Source organism: Anomaloglossus baeobatrachus, chromosome 8, assembly GCF_048569485.1.
Source record: "Anomaloglossus baeobatrachus isolate aAnoBae1 chromosome 8, aAnoBae1.hap1, whole genome shotgun sequence".
NCBI classification, from domain to species: domain Eukaryota; kingdom Metazoa; phylum Chordata; class Amphibia; order Anura; family Aromobatidae; genus Anomaloglossus; species Anomaloglossus baeobatrachus.
Genome location: NC_134360.1, coordinates 205,897,313 through 205,920,291, shown reverse-complemented (window position 1 = coordinate 205,920,291; position 22,979 = coordinate 205,897,313). Strand labels below are relative to the sequence as shown.

General features: G+C 49.1%; 1 protein-coding gene across 1 annotated transcript in view; it reads left to right on the top strand.

The window, feature by feature from the left end:
* The window catches only part of TUT4 (terminal uridylyl transferase 4), a 209,217-nt gene that overhangs the window by 40,347 nt on the left and 145,891 nt on the right, over positions 1-22,979 (top strand). Inside the window, exons 5-11 of the mRNA XM_075320092.1 lie at positions 4,008-4,185; positions 12,808-12,896; positions 14,563-14,614; positions 15,009-15,078; positions 17,645-17,771; positions 17,860-17,979; positions 20,431-20,631. Of these exons, the coding sequence (XP_075176207.1) occupies positions 4,008-4,185; positions 12,808-12,896; positions 14,563-14,614; positions 15,009-15,078; positions 17,645-17,771; positions 17,860-17,979; positions 20,431-20,631 (837 nt within the window). The remainder of the gene's footprint in view (positions 1-4,007; positions 4,186-12,807; positions 12,897-14,562; positions 14,615-15,008; positions 15,079-17,644; positions 17,772-17,859; positions 17,980-20,430; positions 20,632-22,979) is intronic.

The window sequence follows — 22,979 nt, the reverse complement described above, 5'->3', positions numbered from 1 at the left end:
GCTCGCACGGGAGTGCTGTGGATACGTTGGTAACCATGCTCGCATGGTTACAAGCGCATCAAGGTCCTGCTGCTGCGGCGGAAGAAAACATACACACACATCAGATCACACTCACTCTCACACACACCTCACACACACCTCACACACACCTCACACACACCTCACATCGCATTCACATACTTACAGCATCCGGCGATATCGCTTGCTTCTCGGCCTCGATACTGTGCTGTTGTGACCTTCCAGGACCTGACGGAGGATCACATGGCCAGAGGCATGTGGTATCTCCGGATGTTGTGAGTGTGAGCGAGTATGTGCAATATCGTCAGTGTCTGTGTGTGTGAGTGGATGCGATCGGGTGTGTGTGAGTGGATGCGATCGGGTGTGTGTGAGTGGATGCGATCGGGGGTGTGTGAGTGGATGCGATCGGGGGTGTGTGAGTGGATGCGATCGGGTGTGTGTGAGTGGATGCGATCGGGGGTGTGAGTGTCGGCAGAGGAGCACGGCGTGCTGGAGGAGGCTGGGAGCAGAGAGGCTGATCATGGGGAAGGCTGGGAGGGGGAGGCTGATGCTGGGGGAGACTGGGAGGGGAAGGCTGATGCTGAAGGAGGCTGGGAGGAAGGAGGCTGGGAGGAAGGAGGCTGGGAGGAGAGAGGCTGATCCTGGGGAAGGCTGGGAAGGGGAGGCTGATGCTGAGGGAGGCTGGAAGGAGAGAGGCTGATGCTGGGGGAGGCTGGAAGGAGAGAGGCTGAGGCTGGGAGGAGAGAGGCTGATGCTGGGGAAGGCTGATGCTGAGGGAGGCTGGGAGGAGAGAGGCTGATCCTAGGGAAGGCTGGAAGAGGGAGGCTGATGCTGGGGGAGGCTGGAAGGAGAGAGGCTGATGCTGGGGGAGGCTGATGCTGGGGGAGGCTGATGCTGGGGGAGGCTGGGAAGAGAGAGGCTGATGCTGGGGAAGGCTGGGAGGAGAGACGCTGATGCTGGGGACAGAGAGGAGAGGCTGATGCTGGGAGGAGAGAGGCTCATGCTGGGATGAGAGAGGCTGATGCTGGGAGGAGAGAGGCTGATGCTGGGGGAGGCTGGGAGGGGGAGGCTGATGCTGGGGGAGGCTGGGACGAGGGAGGCTGATGCTGGTGGAGGCTGATGCTTGGGGAGGCTGATGCTGGGGGAGGCTGGAAGGAGAGAGGCTAATGGTGGAGGCTGATGCTTGGGGAGGCTGATGCTGGGGGAGACTGGGAGGGGAAGGCTGATGCTCAGGGAGGCTGGGAGGGGGAGGCTGGGAGGAAGGAGGCTGGGAGGAGAGAGGCTGATCCTGGGGAAGGCTGGGAACGGGAGGCTGATGCTGAGGGAGGCTGGAAGGAGAGAGGCTGATGCTGGGGGAGGCTGGAAGGATAGAGGCTGATGCTGGTGGAGGCTGATGCTTGGGGAGGCTGATGCTGGGGGAGACTGGGAGCGGAAGGTTGATGCTGAGGGAGGCTGGTAGGGGGAAGCTGGGAGGAAGGAGGCTGGGAGGAGAGAGGCTGATCCTGCGGAAGGCTGGGAAGGGGAGGCTGATGCTGAGGGAGGCTGGAAGGAGAGAGGCTGATGCTGGGGGAGGCTGGAAGGAGAGAGGCTGAGGCTGGGAGGAGAGAGGCTGATGCTGGGGAAGGCTGATGCTGAGGGAGGCTGGGAGGGGAAAGCTGATGCTGGGGAAGGCTGGGAGGACGGAGGCTGGGAGGAGAGAGGCTGATCCTGGGGAAGGCTGGGAGAGGGAGGCTGATGCTGAGGGAGGCTGGGAGGAGGGAGGCTGGGAGAGGTAGGCTGAGAGAAGAGAGGCTGATGCGCACACACACACACACACACACACACACACACACACACACACACACGCGCGCACTGCACAACACACCACACACCACACACACACACACACACTGGGAACCACAAACAACTGCACTACACAGACACCCACACACACAGACAACGCTGCACACACACAACACCCAACACACAAACACCGCGGCACACACAAATATACGCACATACCGCACAACACAAACATTGCACAAAACATACCTCCCCCCAAAACACACCACACACACACAAACCGCGCAACACACACACAACGCTACAGACACACAGCGATCCACAAACAACGCAACACACGCAACACACATACAACACCGCTCTCACCCCCCGTCACACCCAGACAACACCCAGAACATGTACAGCGCCTACACAAACACTTGGTAACTACACACAACAACATCTATATATATATATATAGATATATATAACAAAAATCATACATGAACTACACAATATGTAAATTCCAGAATACCCGATGCGTAGAATCGGGCCACCTTCTAGTATATAAATATATATATATGTATATATGTATATATATGTATATATGTATATATATGTATATATGTGTATATATATATATATATGTATATATATATATATATATATATATATATATATATATGTAATATAAATAAAACCCGTGATCGTCTCATCCCTTATAATATGAACAACAATTCCAAAGTAATTCAGTGTGTAGCAAAAATCACTGTCTCCTATGAGCACCAGCTACAAGCTGGGTTTCATAGCAGCACCGTAATGGCAGATACGGGGGTGTTAGACAGACCCCCGGCATTCATGGCAACAGATTAGCGCCTCTTGACACTGGGGGCACTGATGAGCTGTTAGAACAGCTCCCCCCATGGGCCGCATGCTGCAAATCAAATGCAGTGCTTCCCCCATCTGTCAAAAGACATTTATTCTGTGAATATGTAATAACAGCCGATATCTCGTTCAGCCAAGAGTCAAATGCGTATGGAGGCCAAAAACTCCTGATTTCGCACTTCTGGTTATTTTGTCTTTTGGCCAACAACTTAAAGTGTACGAAGTGGGGGGGGGGGGGGGGTTTCTTCAGTTTGTCCTATTTGCGGATCGTCTGTATAAAAGATCAGATGAATGATGAATTTAAGATTCATCTGTCCACAACTAGGACATCCCCTTCTGATTCCATATGTTCCCCCGCCCCCCCACGCTAAAATACTCAAGCCTATACTCCTCTCCCGTACCGCTGCACTTCCAGTGGTGTCTGGTATCACAGAGTTGGGGCTCAAAAGGGGTTGTGACATCACGCGAGCCCCGCATCCAATCAGCTCCGGCTTCTGTCTCTCCGCCTTCGGACCAAATTACTTAATCAACAGGAAGTGAGGCTCACTTTCTGTTGATGATTCGTTTGGTCTAAAGGTGGAGAGACAGGATCTGGCGCTGATTGGTTACAGAGCTCACGGGACGTCACAACGCCTCTGGAGCCCCGACGCCACTGGAACAGCGCCATTCTGGAAGGTGAGTATAGTCTTTATTATTTTACCGGGGTGAAACGTGGAATCAAATGGGGTTGTCCTAGTTATGGACAATCCCTTTAAATAAGGGTAAGAAATTAGGTGGTTATTGTCTTCTAAGGAGGGCGAATCACTGAAAAGAGACTGGAGCCTGCAAAAAAGATCAGATCCCATACTGAGACATTATGCTGGGGTTCAACAAAAGCCATGGTATGGGCGACCCTGCCGCACCGCAGGCTATTGTTGTAAGGTCTGAAATAGCAACTCTTGTGCCAAGTTGTTGACATGAGAGTCCAGTAAACTTTGTTGGTAGATTAAAGCGAACCCCTCCCCACCCATACAATACACATTTTATTAGTGGGGGGTTCATCCAAAAAAATGGTGCGATCATTTGTTTCCTCCTTCTATGATACAGTTTCATTATCACCACAGCACATCTCCTCGTGTAAACAGGACGGTGGTCAGGAGCGATCATCGCCCCACGTGCCTCCATTTTTATCCACAAATTTCGGAATATCATAATCTCACTGCTGTATCCGTGGCCCTACCGATCCTACGTTAATGCTTTATGACCTCTTCAGCCTTTACTATTTTTACTTCTTGTGAATTTTGCAGGTATATAATTTATGACAGAGCAGACGCCATTACTTACTAATGTGAATTAATTTGCAGGAGAAGCAGGAGGAGAATGAGTTGCGCTCTCTTCCCCCTCCTTCAGCAGCTCAGATTGAAGCGTTGGGGGCGACTCTGGTGAATGCGGCAAAGGAGCACGGGATATCTCAGGAGGACTTCCTGTCCAGGCGGGAAATCGTTATCGAGATGGAGAAAATCATCCAGATAAAATTGCCCGGTGTGTATTCTACAAGCTGTAACATTTCATACAATATTTCATGACCTGTTTTTTTTTCAATTAAAAATGGACATACACTTGAAACCAGAAATTTTACTCCACTCTCTAAAGTGTCTTACATCTGCAGGTTTTCCCCTCCAGCTTTATAAAGACACATATGCAGGTTTTTCCCTCCATTCGCTATAAAGACACATCTGCAGGTTTTTCCCCTCCGCTCTCTATAAAGACACATCTGCAGGTATTTCCCTCCGCTCTCTATAAAGACACATCTGCAGGTATTTCCCTCCGCTCTCTATAAAGACACATCTGCAGGTATTTCCCTCCACTCTCTATAAAGACACATCTGCAGGTTTTTCCCTCCACTCTCTATAAAGACACATCTGCAGGTTTTTCCCTCCGCTCTCTATAAAGGCACATCTGCAGGTATTTCCCTCCGCTCTCTATAAAGACACATCTTCATGTTTTTTCACTATCTGACATGAAATCAGAATAAACCTTTCCTGTTTTAGGACAATTAGGAACCAAAATTATTTATTTCTTTATCGTTCCTTTGGGAGACCCAGACCATGGGTGTTTAGCTTCTGCCTCCGGAGGACACACAAAGTACTACACTTAAAAGTGTAGCTCCTCCCTCTGAGCTTATACACCCCCTGGATAACCAGATCTAGCCAGTTTATTGCTTTGTGTCAGGAGGCATACATCCACACATGCATTCTCATCTGATTTGTTTGACTTTTGGAAAGAGTTTGAAGAAAAGCGGGTCCATGTCTGGACTCCCGGCATGTCCCTTCTCACCCCACTGTGTCGGCGGTGTTGTTAAGGTTGATTTACAAGGCTGCAGCCTTACATGCCGCGCTCCTTCACCATCCCTTCTGGGCTCTGGCTTGAAGTGGGAGCCAGCACGGTCTCCATGCCTGGCAGGAGTCCGGTCTCCATCCACAGCCCCTTGAGGATTCTGCTGGACCGGAGCACTCATCCCCAGGGACATGGCCCTGCGTCTCAGCAGCTAAGTACCTGAGACGTTTATGTTGGGGGTCCCGGTTCTTTATTGTAAGGGGAGAGTATGCTGTATGTGATTGTTTTAACTTTTCCGGCGGGTTCTCTAGCTTTTGCCTGAGAACCGCGCCGATGGTGCCTGCTTGTCGGCCTCGCCGCTTAAATTTAGGCCCCGGCTTCGCCGGAGGCCTAGTTTCATTTTCCTGCCCTCGCATGTCACTCATGCAGAGGGACAGGTTCGGCTCCTCCCGGCGGCCGTTCTGTACAGGGGAGGGACACTCCCCACTGCTGGGGCGTCCTTCCTTCCCTGCAGGTCTCTATAGCCCTCCAGTTCCCGCTCTTTTATAGGAACGCCCTCTTCTCAGGCAGAGTTCACTCTGCTCTGGGACATCCTGCATTCTGCATCTCTGCTGAGGTGCTGCGACTGGGGGACCGGGCTTCGGGATCTGGAGGGCACACAACACCGCGCTCAGCGGTCTGATAAGCCACAGCCGGTCTCCGGTTGTGGACCTCTGTATATTCTCCCTGGGGTTCATTCTCTGCAAAGCCCCCACTCCAGCAGCATGTCTCACACAAGGAGCAAGGCTCCAAAGCTTTATTCTGCATGCACTGCATGTAAGCTCCTGCTGCCTGAGCCAAGCACTTATCCACATTGTGATGTCTGCTCTAACTTGGCGGTGCCACAGCCTGGAGTCTCACCCCCAGTGGTCTCTCAGGCTGCTGCTGCACCTGTGATTGAACCCCCGCCTGGGTAGAGTCCTTTTTTAGGTCCATATCCCAGTCATTTGCTGAGTCCATGGGGCTTTTGTCCAGGACTTTGATGAATATGCATCAGCCCCCCTCACAGGTTGCCTCTAATACTCTTGACAGAGGACTCCTATCCTCTGACCTCCGTCCATCGGAGCTCACGGAGGATTCATCATCTGATCCCAGACCCCGTCCTTCTAAGAGAAGGCGCAGGGTTTCCTCCCCCTCCCCATCCCACGGCTCTGTCTCAAGAGCTGACTCTCAAGATGAGGAGGATGCCCTCACTGGGGGCTCGGAGGCTATGTATCCCATCGATTTCTCTGAGGGTGACTCAGATCTTAGTGATTTGATTGCTTCGATTAATTCTGTGCTGGATCTCAATCCGCCAGTGTCAGAGGAGCAACTCTCTTTGGCAGAAAAACATCAGTTTACCTCGCCTAAGAGAGTGAAGAGTGTGTTCTTTAACCACTCCAGTTTTCAGACCGCTGTGACCAAACCCAGGGCCTGCCCTGACAAACGCTTTCCAAAGCGTGGTTCTGATGACCAGTTTCCATTTCCACCTGAGGTGGTCAAGGAGTGGTCTCACTCCCCAAAGGTAGACCCTCCGGTGTCTAGGCTATCAGCCCGGATCGTTGTGGCTGACGGCACCTCACTTAAGGATTCCACTGACCGTCAGATTGACCTTCTGGCCAAATCTGTGTATGAAGCTGCGGGGGCCGCGTTTTCCCCGACTTTTGCAGCAGTGTGGGCTCTCAAAACCATCTCTCCTTCTCTAGAGGAGATGCATTCCCTCACCAAGGAATCTATGCCTGAGATGATTACCTTAACTGCTCAGGCTTCAGCTTTTTCATCCTATGCCATGTCTGCCATGCTAGAGGCTGCTCACCGCACTGCGGTGGCTTCAGCTAATTCTCTTGTTATTCAAGACCAGGAAACCCGCCCAGGGTAGGAATCAATCGAGCTTTCGTTCCTCCAACTGGTCATCCTCTAAGCCTTCCGCCTCGTCCGCTAACTCAGCCAAGGATCAGAAATCCAACTGGCGCCCAAAAGCGCGTCCGCAGAAGACCGCAGGAGGTTCTGCCACTAAGGCAGCTTCCTCATGACTCTCGGCCCGCTCCAGCCACGTCCTTAGTCGGTGGCAGACTCTCCCACTTTGGCGACGCTTGGTTAAAGCAAGTCTCCGATCAGTGGGTGAGAGACATCATATCTCACGGCTACAGGATAGAATTCTCTTCAAGCCCTCCAAACAGATTTTTTCTCTCAACTCCCCCCTGCTCCAAGGCCACCGCCTTCTCGCAGGCCGTGGCGTCCTTGCAGGCAAACGGAATGATTGTCCCAGTTCCCGCTCAGGAACGGTTCAGAGGTTTTTACTCAAACCTCTTCCTAGTTCCAAAAAAGGACGGTACCTTCCGGCTCATCCTGGATCTCAAGCTTCTCAACAAGCATGTCCGGGTGCGGCATTTTCGCATGGAGTCTCTGCGATCAGTCATTGCCTCTATGACCCAAGGGGAGTTCCTGGCGTCCATCGACATCAGAGATGCCTATCTACATGTGCCAATCGCAGTGTCACATCAGCGTTGGTTACGTTTTTCGATAGGAGAGGATCATTTCCAACTCGTGGCTCTCCCCTTCGGGTTAGCCACGGCCCCTCGGGTATTCACCAAGGTCATGGCGGCAGTGATTGCGGTCCTGCACCTCCAGGGGTTAGCAGTGCTTCCTTATCTGGAAGACCTTCTGGTCAAGGGTACATCCAGCGCAGACTGTCAGCGGAGTGTTTCGCTCACTCTCGCCACCCCAGCCCAATTCGGGTGGATTGTCAATCTTCCCAAATCCACTCTGACTCCGACCCAGAGTCTCACGTACCTAGGGATGCAGTTCGAGACTTTGCCGGCACTTGCGAAGTTGCCCTTAGACAAACAGCAGTCACTCCGGTTGGCGGTGCGCTCTATCCTGAGGCCCCGCCGTTATACCCTCAGGCATCTGATGCAGGTGCTGGGTCAAATGGTGGCCTCCATGGAGGCGGTTCCCTTTGCCCAGTTCCATCTGCGTCCTCTGCAGCTGGACATTCTCCGCTGTTGGGACAAGCGGCCTTCCTCCTTACAGAGGTTAGTGGCTCTGTCGCCACGGACCAGGAGCTCTCTTCAGTGGTGGCTTCGACCCCTCTCCCTGTCCCAAGGGCGCTCCTTCCTGACTCCGTCCTGGGTGATTCTCACCACGGATGCCAGCCTATCCGGCTGGGGAGCGGTACATCACCACCACAGAGCACAGGGCACTTGGACTCCGTCCGAGTCAGCCTTTTCAATCAATGTGCTGGAAACCAGAGCTGTAATTCTAGCTCTCCTAGCCTTTCACCACCTGTTGGCGGGCAGGCACATTCGAGTCCAGTCAGACAACGCGACAGCGGTTGCCTACATCAATCACCAAGGCGGGACACGCAGCCGCCTGGCAATGTTGGAGGTCCAACGCATTCTTCAATGGGCGGAGGACTCCAAGTCCACCATACCCGCAGTCCACATCCCTGGCGTAGAAAACTGGGAGGCAGATTATCTCAGCCGTCAATCCGTGGACGGTGGCGAGTGGTCCCTGCACCCGGCAGTGTTTCAGTCAATCTGCCGCAAGTGGGGCACTCCGGACGTGGACCTAATGGCATCCCGTCACAACAACAAGGTTCCGGTTTACGTGGCTCGCTCCCACGATCCTCAGGCCTTCGCCGCGGACGCTCTGGTTCAAGACTGGTCCCAGTTTCGTCTGTCCTACGTGTTTCCCCCTCTAGCTCTCTTGCCCAGAGTCCTGCGCAAGATCAGAATGGAGGGCCGTCGAGTCAACCTCATTGCACCGGACTGGCCCAGGCGAGCTTGGTATCCGGACCTGCTCCAACTGTCCGTGGAGATGCCGTGGCATCTTCCGGACCGTCCAGACCTGCTCTCACAAGGTCCGTTTTTCCGCCCGAATTCTGCGGCACTCAAATTGACGGCGTGGCTCTTGAGTCCTGGATTTTGACGGCTTCTGGTATTCCTCCTGAAGTCATCTCCACTATGACTCGGGCCCGTAAGTCTTCCTCCGTCAAGATCTATCACAGGACTTGGAAAATGTTCCTGTCCTGGTGTCGCTCTTCCGGCCATGCTCCTTGGCCATTCTCGTTGCCGACCCTTCTGTCTTTTTTACAGTCCGGTCTGCAGCTAGGACTGTCCCTCAACTCTCTCAAGGGACAAGTCTCAGCTCTATCAGTGCTGTTCCAGCGGCGTCTCGCCCGGCTGGCTCAGGTCCGCACCTTCATGCAAGGTGCGTCTCACATCATTCCGCCTTATCGGCGGCCCTTGGATCCCTGGGACCTTAACTTGGTCCTCGCGGTATTGCAGAAACCCCCTTTCGAGCCCCTTAGGGAGGTTTCTTTGTATCGTCTTTCTCAAAAGGTGGCCTTTCTAGTTGCCATAACTTCTTTCAGGAGAGTCTCTGATTTGGCTGCGCTCTCCTCGGAGTCACCTTTTTTGGTTTTTCACCAAGACAAGGTAGTTCTCCGTCTGACCTCGGACTTTCTTCCTAAGGTGGTCTCTCCCTTCCACCTTAACCAGGATATTTCCTTGCCTTCCTTCTGTCCGGCCCCTGTTCATCGCTTTGAGAAAGCGCTGCATACTCTGGATCTGGTGCGTCCTCTCCGGATTTATGTGTCTCGCACCGCTGCGCTTAGGCGGTGCACCTCTCTTTTTGTGCTAACCACAGGGCGGCGCAAGGGTCTCTCTGCTTCTAAGCCGACCTTGGCCCGTTGGATTAGATCGACCATTTCGAACGCCTACCAGAGTACTCAGGTGCCTCCCTGCCGGGGATCAAAGCACACTCGACCAGAGCTGTCGGTGCCTCCTGGGCTTTCCGGCACCAGGCTACGGCTCAGCAGGTCTGTCAGGCTGCCACTTGGTCCAGTCTGCATACCTTTTCGAAGCACTACCAAGTGCATGCTCATGCTTCGGCAGATGCGAGCTTGGGCAGACGCATCCTTCAGGCGGCTGTCGCCCACTTGTGAAGTTAGGCTCCGCCTACTTCTTAGTTTTTTCTGTTTATTCCCACCCAGGGACAGCTTTGGAACGTCCCATGGTCTGGGTCTCCCAAAGGAACGATAAAGAAAAAGAGAATTTTGTTACTTACCGTAAATTCTTTTTCTTATAGTTCCGTATTGGGAGACCCAGCACCCTCCCTGTTGCCTGTTGGCAATTTTCTTTTTCCGTGTGTTATCACCGGCTGTTGTCGTGGACAGAGTCTCCGGTTGTTCCGGTTCTTACTCAATTCTACTTGTGGGTGGCTATTCTCCTTCAGCTTTTGCACTAAACTGGCTAGGACTGGCTACCAGGGGTTGTATAAGCTCAGAGGGAGGAGCTACACTTTTTAGTGTAGTACTTTGTGTGTCCTCCGGAGGCAGAAGCTAAACACCCATGGTCTGGGTTTCCCAATACGGAACTATAAGAAAAAGAATTTACGGTAAGTAACAAAATTCTCTTTATTTACCAAATGCCAGAATAATGAGAGAGAATGTGTTTTAAGGCATTTTTATTACTTTCTGCAAAGTCAAACGTTTCCATACATTTCATTAGTATTTGGTACCATTACCCATACACTGTATGACTTGGGTGAAACGTTTTCGATCTCCTTCTACAAGCTTCTCACAATAGTTGGTAGGAATTTGGGCCCATTCCTCCTGATAGAACTTTTGTGACTGAGCCATATTTGTATGTCGCCCCTCACATCGACCTTTTCAGCTTTGCCCATAAATTTTCAGTAGGACTGAGATCAGGGCATTGTGATGGCCACTCCAAAACATTGACTGTGTTATCCTTAAGCCACTTTGTAACCAGTTTGGCAGCAGCTTCGGGTCATTGTCTATTTAGAAGATTCATTTCCACCCAAGCTTTAAGTTCCTGGATGATGTCTTGAGATGTTGCTTTCAGTATTGCCACATAATCTTCTTTCCTCATGATGCTATCAATTTTGTGAAGTGCACCAGTCCCTCCTGCAGCAAACGTGATGCTGAGGGACCTCAGCCGACATAGCTGATACAAAGGAAGCCACATTATTTTTCTGATGGCTGAGGCCCCGCCCCTTCAGGTCACATAGGTATGACATCAGCACAGGTCCTTCTAGCCACTTAGTAAAACGATTCTATAATAAAATTAGCATAAATAACGGGAGGACGGACAGGCCGGGGGGCGGGAATCACTCTCAAACTCCAGCTGAGCTATCAGCTGCTGCCATTTAAAAAGCTGCTCATTTTAGAAACTTATTTGCTTGTGTTTAAAAACCTATACATTCGAGCTGACAACTAAAGGTATGTATAGAATCTGCCTGACAGTGTCAGTATAGCTTTGGCTTAAGGTTATATAGGAAAATCCTGGTGGTTGGTGCGCTTTAAGGTCATGCTGTGCAGAACTAGAAAAATACTGCTTATTTTTGTTTTGTTTTTCCAAAAAAACAGCACCACATCTGTCTATAGGTTGTGTCTGGTATTGCAGCTCAACTTGTGATACCAACTGCAATAAGGTTTAGATAAGGTTTAGGTATGATTGTGTGTGTGTGTGTGTGTGTGTATGTGTGTGTATATAGATATATATATATATATATATATATATATATATAATATATTTTGCCTGTTTTGACGCTGGAGGCTCGATGATTAAAGTTTAGGTTCATGCATATATATACACTCCCATTATAAAGCAAAGGAGTGATAAAGAAATCAAATTCCCATAGTATTGCCTGTAACACTACCTGCAGTGATGGCTGCCATTGACTTTAGCCTGTTCTTCCCCCTTGATGCAGTACACATTGGATGTCTTAAAACAGCGGCTACATCTGACCACAGGGTAGAAGCGATCAGCTGCTGCGTGACTTATACCGTACTTCAGTGTACACGCTCAATATTGGCCCGTACACCACTATGTGCTCTCAATAGATAGTCTATGGGCCCGTATACCGCTATGTGCTCTCAATAGAAAGTCTATGGCCCCGTACACCACTGTGTGCACTCAATAGAAAGTCTATCTCCCCGTACACCACTGTGCGCACTCAATAGAAAGTCTATGGGCCCGTACACCACTGTGCGCACTCAATAGAAAGTCTATGGCACCGTACACCACTGTGCGCACTCAATAGAAAGTCTATGGCACCGTACACCACTGTGCGCACTCAATAGAAAGTCTATGGGCCCGTACACCACTGTGCGCACTCAATAGAAAGTCTATGGCACCGTACACCACTGTGTGCACTCAATAGAAAGTCTATGGGCCCGTACACCACTGTGCGCACTCAATAGAAAGTCTATGGCACCGTACACCACTGTGTGCACTCAATAGAAAGTCTATGGGCCCGTACACCACTGTGTGCACTCAATAGAAAGTCTGTGGCCCTGTACACCACTGTGTGCACTCAGTAAAAAGTCTATGGCCCCGTACACCACTGTTTGTACCCAGTAGAAAGTCTGGTCTCGTACACTACTATGTGCAGTCAAGTGAAAGTATGTGGTCCTGTACATCACTCAGTGCGCTCGGTAGAAAGTCTGGGCCCTTCCACCACTGTGTGCACTCAATAGGCAAGTCTATGGGCCCAAACACCACTGTGTGCTCAGGAGTAAGTCTATGGGCCCATACACCACAGTGCGCTTATTAGAAATCTTATGCGCCCGTATACCACTGTGTGCACACATGCAGGATCTGAGTGTTTCTGTACAGTAGTTTGAATGATCCTCAGGTCATTTAAAGGGACAGCTGATTCATGCCGCCCGAATCACAGCTTGGCTTGACTTGAAGTTCCTAAATGTTTTGTTCTAGAAATGTTAATAAGGTATTCATTACTTATCCATAACACTGCTTGCTGCCCCCCTCTTTCTCGTTGTAGAGTGCTCGCTGAGGATGTACGGATCCTCGCTGACTAGATTTGCATTCAAAACGAGTGACCTTAACATAGATGTAAAGTTTCCACCTAAGGTATGTATGCCGATCAATGGAATAAATGTTTGTTTAGAGATAAGTGCGTTCCTTGGATTCAGAATGGAAGCCGTATTGAATGTAGGATAGTGTTAAAGTGGTTGTGTTGTTAGGATAAATCCCACCCATAGACCCTGGTCAGGGTGCAAGGTCGGAGCGAAAGCTGCCGAGACGCTGCTGCTTCTGAGGGAAAGTCTTGTTGGCAGCAGCTTTCTCCTCTGTTTAAATAAATGGGTGTCGTAATCCAGACTGGATATAACTTTTAACCCTTTTGTGTCTTCAGATGCAACATTTTATACTTATTAGTTTCTTAAAGGGATATTTATCAGTAGGGAAAGTAATAAAATAGGCTGTACTCACTTGAATTCCCCCACCGCGCTGATCTTTGTTGACTTGTCCTGCAGTGATGATGTGCTGTATATATCTATATGACCACTGCAGCCAATCACTGGCCTTTTGCCATGTAGGCTGGCATTACCGTTAACACCTGTGATTGTTTGCAGCGGTCACATTCACATATATATAGCATGCTCAGACTGGAATTCCGTTATGTTATCAACCACTATACGCAACCTTTAACTGGTAATATAATCAATACCTCAATTGTGAAATATTGTATCTGCTGATGAGTATGCTCTCAGCTTTTAAAGGGATTGTCCACTATTCTGACAACCCCTTCTCAATCCATGTCTCCCTTTTTTTGAAACAATAACACATATACTCATCTCCAGTGCTGGCGCCATTCCAGTGGTGTCGGCACTATGTTTCCTGGGATCGCGTATGTCACGTAATACCTGCGGCCAATTAGTGGCTGTTTCACACTCCCCGCCTTCATACGTATTTCTTACATCCTGAGGAGGTGAGAGCAACAGCGCTCACTTCTTCTATGTAAATGATTTGTCCACACCCCCAGGTTTTATCACTTGGGGCGTGTCTTTCTTCTCCCTATAAGCGTTGCCCAATCATCATCAGCAAACCACACAGCAGAAAAAGAACACGCCCCCACCATAGGATAGCGCGGGTATCTCAGCGTGTGAGACGTAAGGACACAGCTTTGATCTCCTGGTCTAACCTCCTGCATGATTAGACAGTGCTGGAACATTTCACTCCTTTCAGATAAACTCCCTGTGGGGAGAGGGGCAGCACAACGGAGTTGAACTGTGTCACATTACAAACTCTCTTATCAGTTCTCTTCCTATAGCACTGTCAGCTCTGCTGTACTGCCCCTTCCATCTCACTGCCTGCCCGGAGATGGGGCAGTAATCACGCTTTTATCTGTTGAGTACAACAGACAGACGTGGGACTCATCTCAGTTTTATTGCGCTCTGCAGCCACTATTACATCAGATGTCTAGTTTAACATTAAAAAATTAGTCTTTAACTATATATACATATATGTAAATAAAAATAGTCTGCAAAAGGTGGACAACTCCTGGCTGCAGTGCTCTCATAGACAACACAGGAGCGCTGTATATGGGCAAGTCGGGGAAGATACTCGTTGGCCGACTGTTGTCTAAACTGTATGGGGGGCCTTTAGTATAAAATTGCATTGTAGGGAACCAATATATAGGCAGGAATTGTTCTGTGTTGTATCTTTTGGTTGCTGCTTCTCTTTACTGACGTCTTTTTCCTTTATGACAATTCCCATGTACTCCTTTTTGTTTCAGATGAGCCAACCGGACGTTTTAATCAAAGTTCTCGATATCTTAAAAAACTGTGGTAAGTCATTATTATCTCTGTGGAGCTCATTCTTGATCTCTGTAGGCTTTTATGCAGGATAATAAGATGAGAAAATCATTAATTTTTTTTAGATTACTGTTATATTTATGCTTAAAGGGGTCATAAAGCCCCTTGCACTTTCGCTTCAGGAGGCGAGAGTCTCTGTTGATGTTGCATCGAAGCCCACCTTGTCGGCAGGAATTGTGCATTTGTGTTAGTCTTATTAATCGGTGCATCAGATGCATGATACCTGGTGGGCTTGTGTCAGACCTGCCATTAATGCCACAACCACAGGACCTGGTGCAGAAGGGAGAGGTGCTGGATAATCCCTTTAACTTTTTGTAAATTGTGACGCTTTAATCTCATGTAATGTTTTTCCCCTCTTCGATTCCAGCTCACTTTGTAGAGGTTGAATCTGATTTCCATGCGAAGGTTCCCGTTGTGTTTTGCAAAGACAAGGAGAGGTATGTGTCTGCCCTTAACGAACTTGATCATTGCGGTAATCAAAATGATGACACTTACTACCAATATTAATAAAAAAAAAATAAATTCCCCTTTAAAAACCATTTACAGTGGAACCTTGGATGACGAGCATAATTGGTTCCGGGAGTGCGCTCTTAAACCAAGTTACTCCTACATCAAAGCAAATTTTCCCATAGGAAATGATTGAAAATCAGTCAATGTGTTCCACAACCCAAAAATATTTACTTTATATGCAGAAAAACTGCCGCAAAACCTGCAAGGAAAAGAGTAGCAACGTGCGCACAGTATTTCGGATTTCTCATAGACTTTTCTGGGGAAGGATTGCATAAAGTTTATAAACACAAACTGCACCCATTCTATACCCAAAACCGCAGCAATTCAGCAGCAAAAACACAGTGTGCGCACAGAGTCTTAAAGTGCCAAACATGCAAAATAGAACCCAATGGTTAAAAATTAAAATAGCTACAGAGGGGGACACGGTAGGTAAGTGCAATAGGAGAACCAGGGGACAGAAATAAAGGAAATACAGTGGAACCTTGCTTAACGAGAACAATCCGTTCTGGGACTATGCTTGTTAACCAAGTTACTCGTTCAGCAGAGCAAAATTTCCCATAGGAAATCATTGCAATGCTGACAATTCATTCCACAACTAGTTAAATGTCCCATCCTGGTCCCCTAAGCTGTCATTCCACACATGCACAAACATACAAACACACACAAACACACAAGCACGCACGCAAACGCACATATTATATGCTCACCTTACCTTCCGTTCCATCGCCGGTCTCCTGGGACTTGCTGTTCTCCGGTGCGGGCCGTGTATCGCGTTACCATAACGACGAGGGAGGAAATTCCTGCCAGAGCGCTGACGTTAAAGGCAGAGCCGCTTGCCTCTGATTGGCCAGCGCGCTGCCTTTGAGTAGCGGTGACAGGAACCAGGAAATTCATGCTTCGTCGCTATGGATGCAGATTCCTGGAGTGGAGCGGAGCGGCGAACTACAGGACCCAGGAGATGAAACGGAAGGTACACATATTATATGCTCACCTTCCGTTCCACCGCCGGCCTCATGGTACTTGTAGTTCGCTGCGAGCACGTCGCAATGTACCCGGGAACTACAAGAACCATGAGACCGGCGGTGGAACGGAAGGTAAGGTGAGCATAATGCAGTACTATATTCGTGTGCGTGCGTGTGTGTTTGTGTGGACTGCAAGTGCGGGTCAAAGCGCGGTGGATGTACGAAACCGGAAGTGTCTGAGGTGAGGATTTTGCTCGTACAGCAAAGCTTTCTCGTAAAGCGGGTTACAAATTTACAGAAAGCTTTGCTTGTTAAGCGAAATTCTCGTTAAATGGGTTACTCGTAAAGCAAGGTACCACTGTATGTGTTTTAAGATTCTCCGCTAAAACAACCCATAGTGGCCATAGAACTAACCCTACCTGGCCGCACAGGTTGTCACCTTATAAATAGACAGTGCAAATGATGGTGCCCCGCTCAGCGTCGTCTAATCCTGGTATTCTCCATGTGTCCCATAATTTGGTAATAACTGGTAGATGTCCAAGTAATGTCAGATGCTGAATATTCACTCACCATGAATGTTACTTGAACGTCATTTTGCTTTTGAGTCCAAAATTCTGTGCTTTGATAATATTTCTTTATGGCAGTGAGAAATAAGAGGTGATTTCTCCCCCCCAAAAAAAGAATATCTGCATAAAGTTTGCAATGCAGGGAGGCATAAGCCCTATTCACATGGGAATGCAGAATTTTCCCTTCACCCATGACCGCACCCATATAATCACGTGGTGCTGTCATGGGTTCTGGAAAAAACGGCTACCGGTAAGTAACCTTGGTGTTTCCTTCATGTTTCAGGATGGAATACACAGCAAAATTTACACCTATGATTCAACTCTGTGATCCTATCCTTAGAAAGCAATGAAGCCATATGCAGAAAGCTCTCTACTGCAGCTAAAGAAAGCGAATATGCAGATCCATCACCAGATTTCACAATTCAAACTGCATTCATTAAATTGATCTCTTAGACCTGATAAGGATGCTATATTTTCTTTTAAAACCCATGTCCGGATGGCTGTATATTCCTTTAAGAAAGGTTAACTCCATCTCTTTCCACCTAGTTTGATTGACAGCTCAGGGTGCCTCCTCCCTACTGCTGCTAAGATCTCCGCTGCTCAGTACAAGCTGCAGCTGTCAGTCAGGTGACAGGCTGGACGGGCAGAGATTGCATACACTACATTCATTGTATAGCAGGACTCATAAAATGCTCCTTTTAACCTCTTGTATATAGAGCAGACTCTGGAGCTGAGACCGCACCACGGAGGGCAGGTGTTGGCTGTGTCATACAGCCTGCACCTACCTAAGACAGCTCCAGTCACTGCTGTTTAATCATATTAATGCCTCTATAATTGTGGGGTGCTGTGGGTTGCTAAAGGTTCCCATTGCCAGTTACAGGTTCAGTTTCATCGCGGTCTACTGCATTATTAGAGCATTGGAGGGCATAATATATATATTTATATGTTTTTTTTTCCTCCCCCAGTGGATTGTCATGCAAAGTGAGTGCTGGAAACGACACAGCGTGCCTTACCACTGAATTATTGGCAGCAGTAGGCAGACTGGAGCCTGCCCTCATCCCATTGGTGTTGTCTTTCCGCTATTGGGCAAGGGTAAGTGATAATCTCAGTAAGTTGTAGAAACTATAGACTTTGGCAATCAGGACAAACCTTCATACGTGATGTCCCTCATCTCTTCCAGTTATGCCACATTGACTGCCAAGCAGAAGGTGGGATCCCGTCTTACTCTTTTGCCTTAATGGTGGTATTTTTTCTCCAGAAAAGACAACCACCAATCCTTCCAGCATACTTAGGATCCTGGGTAAGCATTCGGGATAGCTATATACAGTACAGACCAAAAGTTTGGACACACCTTCTCATTCAAAGAGTTTTCTTTATTTTCATGACTCTGAAAATTGTAGATTCACATTGAAGGCATCAAAACTATGAATTAAAACATGTGGAATGAAATACTTAACAAAAAAGTGTGAAACAACTGAAAATATGTCTTATATTCTAGGTTCTTCAAAGTAGCCACCTTTTGCTTTGATTACTGCTTTGCACGCTCTTGGCATTCTCTTGATGAGCTTCAAGAGGTAGTCACCAGAAATGGTTTTCACTTCACAGGTGTGCCCTGTCAGGTTTATTAAGTGGGATTTCTTGCCTTATAAATGGGGTTGGGATCAACAGTTGTGTTGTGCAGAAGTCTGGTGGATACACAGCTGATAGTCCTACTGAATAGACTGTTAGAATTTGTATTATGGCAAGAAAAAAGCAGGTAGGTAAAGAAAAACGAGTGGCCATCATTACTTTAAGAAATGAAGGTCAGTCAGTCTGAAAAATTGGGAAAACTTTGAAAGTGTCCCCAAGTGCAGTGGCAAAAACCATTGAACGCTAGAAAGAAACTGGCTCACATGAGGACCACCCCAGGAAAGGAAGACCAAGAGTCACCTCTGCTGCAGAGGATAAGTTTATCCGAGTCACCAGCCTCAGAAATTGCAGGTTAACAGCAGCTCAGATTAGAGACCAGGTCAATGCCACACAGAGTTCTAGCAGCAGACACATCTCTAGAACAACTGTTAAGAGTAGACTTTGTGCAGCAGGCCTTCATGATAAAATAGGTGCTAGGAAACCACTGCTAAGGACAGGCAACAAGCAGAAGAGACTTGTTTGGGCTAAAGAACACAAGGAATGGACATTAGACCAGTGGAAATCTGTGCTTTGGTCTGATGAGTCCAAATTTGAGATCTTTGGATCCAACCACCTTGTCTTTGTAGAACGTGTAAAGGTGAACGGATGGACTCTACATGCCTGGTTCGCACCGTGAAGCATGGAGGAGGAGGTGTGATGGTGTGGGGGTGCTTTGCTGGTGACACTGTTGGGGATTTATTCAAAATTGAAGGCATACTGAACCAGCATGGCTACCACAGCATCTTGCAGTGGCATGCTATTCCATCCGGTTTGCGTTTAGTTGCACCATCATTTATTTATCAACAGGACAATGACCCCAAACACACCTCCAGGCTGTGTAAGGGGTACTTCTCACATAGCGAGATCGCTAGATCGCTGCTGAGTCACGGTTTTTGTGACGCACCAGTGACCTCATTAGCGATCTCGCTGTGTGTGACACTGAGCAGCGATCTGGCCCCTGCTGTGAAATCGCTGCTCGTTACACACAGTGCTGGTTCATTTTTTGGACGTTGCTCTCCCGCTGTGAAGCACACATCGCTGTGTTTGACAGCGAGAGAGCAACGATCTGAATGTGCACAGGGAGCCGGCGTCTGGCAGCCTGCGGTAAGCTGTAACCAAGGTAAATATCGGGTAACCAAGCGAAGCCCTTTGCTTGGTTACCCAATATTACCTTGGTTACTAGCGTCTGCCGCTCTCAGGCTGCCAGTGCCAGCTCCCTGCACACGTAGCCAAAGTGCACATCGGATAAATAAGCAAAGCGGTTTGCTTATTAACCCGATGTATACTCTGGCTAGGAGTGCAGGGAGCCAGCGCTAAGTGGTGTGCACTGGTAACCAAGGTAAATATCGGGTAACCAATGGAAGTGCTTTGCTTGGTTACCTGATATTTACCTTAGTTACCAAGCGCAGCATCGCTTCCACGCCTCGCTGCTGGCTGGGGGGCTGGTCACTGGTGAGATCTGCCTGATTGACAGCTCACCAGCAACCATGTAGCGACCCACCAGCGATCCTGATCAAGTCAGATCGCTGGTGGGATCGCTGGAGCATCGCTAAAGTGTGACGGTACCCTAAGGGCTATTTGACTAAGAAGGAGAGTGATGGGGTGCTACACCAGATGACCTGGCCTCCAGAGTCACCAGGCCTGAACCCAATCGATATGGTTTGGGTTGAGCTGGACCGCAGAGGGAAGGCAAAAAGGCCAACAAGTGCCAAGCATCTCTGGGAACTCCTTCAAGACTGTTGGAAAACCATTTCCGGTGACTACCTCTTGAAGTTCACCAAGAGAATGCCAAGAGTGTGCAAAGTAGTAATGAAAGTAAAAGGTGGCTACTTTGAAGAACCTAGAATATAAGACATATTTTCAGTTGTTTCACACTTTTTTGTTAAATATTTCATTCCACATGTGTTAATTCATAGTATTGATGCCTTCAATGTGAATCTACAATTTTCAGTCATAAAATTAAAGAAAAATCTTTGAATGAGGTGTGTCCAAACTTTTGGTCTGTACTGTATATGTATGTATACATTCCTTATACTATGCTATATATAGTTGTGATATCACTGTCTCTTCTGGACCTCAATAGGTAGACGGCTTTGAAACAAAGAGGCTTGATGATTTTCACCTAAAGGGGGTATTTGATGAGAAGTATGCGGTATGGGAATACAGACCGGCCAGCGGTGACGGCAAGAATATGGGAATGGATGGACGGGGAAGGACTGAGAACCACAGGAGGAACGCAGCATCGGAAGCTGAGAACAGGAGGCATAGAGAGAGGCATGGAAAGGCAAGTGGTGCCGCTAAGGGACGGCCTTATGGTTTGTGACTCATCCACGTTTACATCTGATGGATGCATCAATCACTTAGCAATAGACTAACAGTGCAGCAGTATCGCCCCTTTATTGTTTTCAGGTGCAGTGGCATGTACCATAGGATATGCTATAATTGTCCAGTAGATGTGGTCCCGACACATGGACCTGCACCTATCGTGAGAACTGGTCTCCACACTCGCTGTCAGGTGCAGAGAGCTTGGCTGCACAAGAGCGTCTCCATTCCTTAATTTCACTAGAAGTGACAAACATTCCCGAGCATCCTTGCTGTATAACTTTTGGAGCTTTGTATCCAGAGATAGGAAACATTTTTCTCTGTCCTCGATTAGCGAGCACAAGAGCTACGAAAGCCGGTCCTGCTGCAAATAATGCAATATGTACTGTAGCTCTCAGCGATGGTCATGGGGAGATGATTCCAGGGGAAGGCGGCATGGAGACTAAAGGCCGCTTTACACGCTGCGACATCGCTCAAGCAATCTCGTTGGGGTCACGGAATTTGTGACGCACATCCGACCGCTTTAGCGATGCCGTTGCGTGTGACACCTATGAGCGATTTCTTTATCGTTCCTATGGGAGACCCATACATTTGGTGTATAGCTTCTGCCTCCGGAGGACACACAAAGTACTACACTCAAAAGTGTAGCTCCTCCCTCTGAGCTTATACACCCCCTGGAGAACCAGATCTAGCCAGTTTATCGCTTTGTGTTCAGGAGGCATACATCCACACATGCATTCTCATCTGATTTTTCATTTTTGGAAAGAGTTTGAAGAAAAGCGGGTCCAAGCCTGGACCCCCGGCATGTCCCTTCTCACCCCACTGTGTCGGCGGTGCTGTTAAGGTTGATTCCAAGGCTGGAGCCTTACATGCCGTGCTCCTTCACCATCCCTCCTGGGCTCTTGCTTGAAGTGGGAGCCAGCACGGTTCTCCATGCTTGGCAGGAGACCGGTCTCCATCCGCAGCCCTTCAGGATCCTGCTGGACCGGAGCACCCATCCCCAGGGACTTGGAACCCTGCGTCTCAGCAAGCTAAGTACCTGAGACGTTTATATATTGGGGTCCCTGTACTTTATTGTGGTGGGAGAGTGTGCTGAGTGATTTTATGACATTTCCGGCGGGTTCTCTAGCTGTCGTCTGAGAACCGCGCCGATGGTGCCTGCGCGCCGGCCGCACCGCTCAAATTTAGGCCCCGGCTTCGCCGGAGGCCTACTTTCGGTTTCACTGCCCTCGCATGTCATTCATGCAGAGGGACAGCGCGGCTCCGCCCAGCGGCCGTTCTGCACAGGGGAGGAACACTCCTCACTGGGTACACGTCTCCTCCCCTGTAAGTCTCTATGGCCCTCCAGATCCCGCTCTCAGAGTAAGTCCCGCCCCCTCTCTTCGCTCCGGCGCCATTTTCTCAGCGTTTTCTCTGCGATCAGCACTGGCTGCAGCATCCCTGCTGAGGTGCTTGGGGGTCCGGGCATCGGGATCTGGAGGGCACACAACACCGCTCCAGCGGTCTGGTAAGCCACAACCTCTGGTTGTCGACCTCTGTATATACTCTCTGGGGGTCATTCTGGCAGAGCCCCCACTCCAGCAGCATGTCTCACACGAGGAGCAAGGCTCCAAAGCTGTATTCAGTGTGCACTGCATGTAAGCTCCTACTGCCTGAACCGAGCATCTATCCACATTGTGATGCCTGCTCTAACCTGACGATGCCTCAGCCTGGAATCGCACCCCCAGTGGTCTCTCCGGCTGCTCCGGCTCCTGTGGCTGAACCCCCGGCTTGGGTAGAATCCTTATCTAGGTCTATCTCCCAGTCTTTTGCCGACTCCATGGGACAGCCCAGGACTTTGCTGAACATGGATCAGCCCCCTTCACAGGGTGCCTCTACTGCTAGGGCTCTCTCAGCGAAGCTCACAGAGGATTCCTCATCTGGTCCCAGACCCCGTCCTCCTAAGAAGAGACGCAGGGCTCCCTATCCTTCCTCGTCCGGCGGCTCTGTTTCAGAACCTGACTCGCAGGACGAGGAGGATGCCTTTACAGGGGGCTCGGAGGCTAACTCCATGTGCCCCATTGATCTCTGAAAGTGACTCAGATGTTAGTGATTTGATTGCGTCCATTAATTCTGTACTGGATCTCAATCCGCCAGTATCAGAGGAGCAACCCTCTCTGGCAGAAAAGCACCAGTTTACCTCGCCTAAGAGGACGAAGAGTGTGTTCTTTAACCACTCCAGTTTTCAGGCCGCTGTGACCAAACCTAGGGCCTGTCCTGACAAACGCTTCCCAAAGCGTAGTTCTGATGACCGTTTTCCCTTTCCACCTG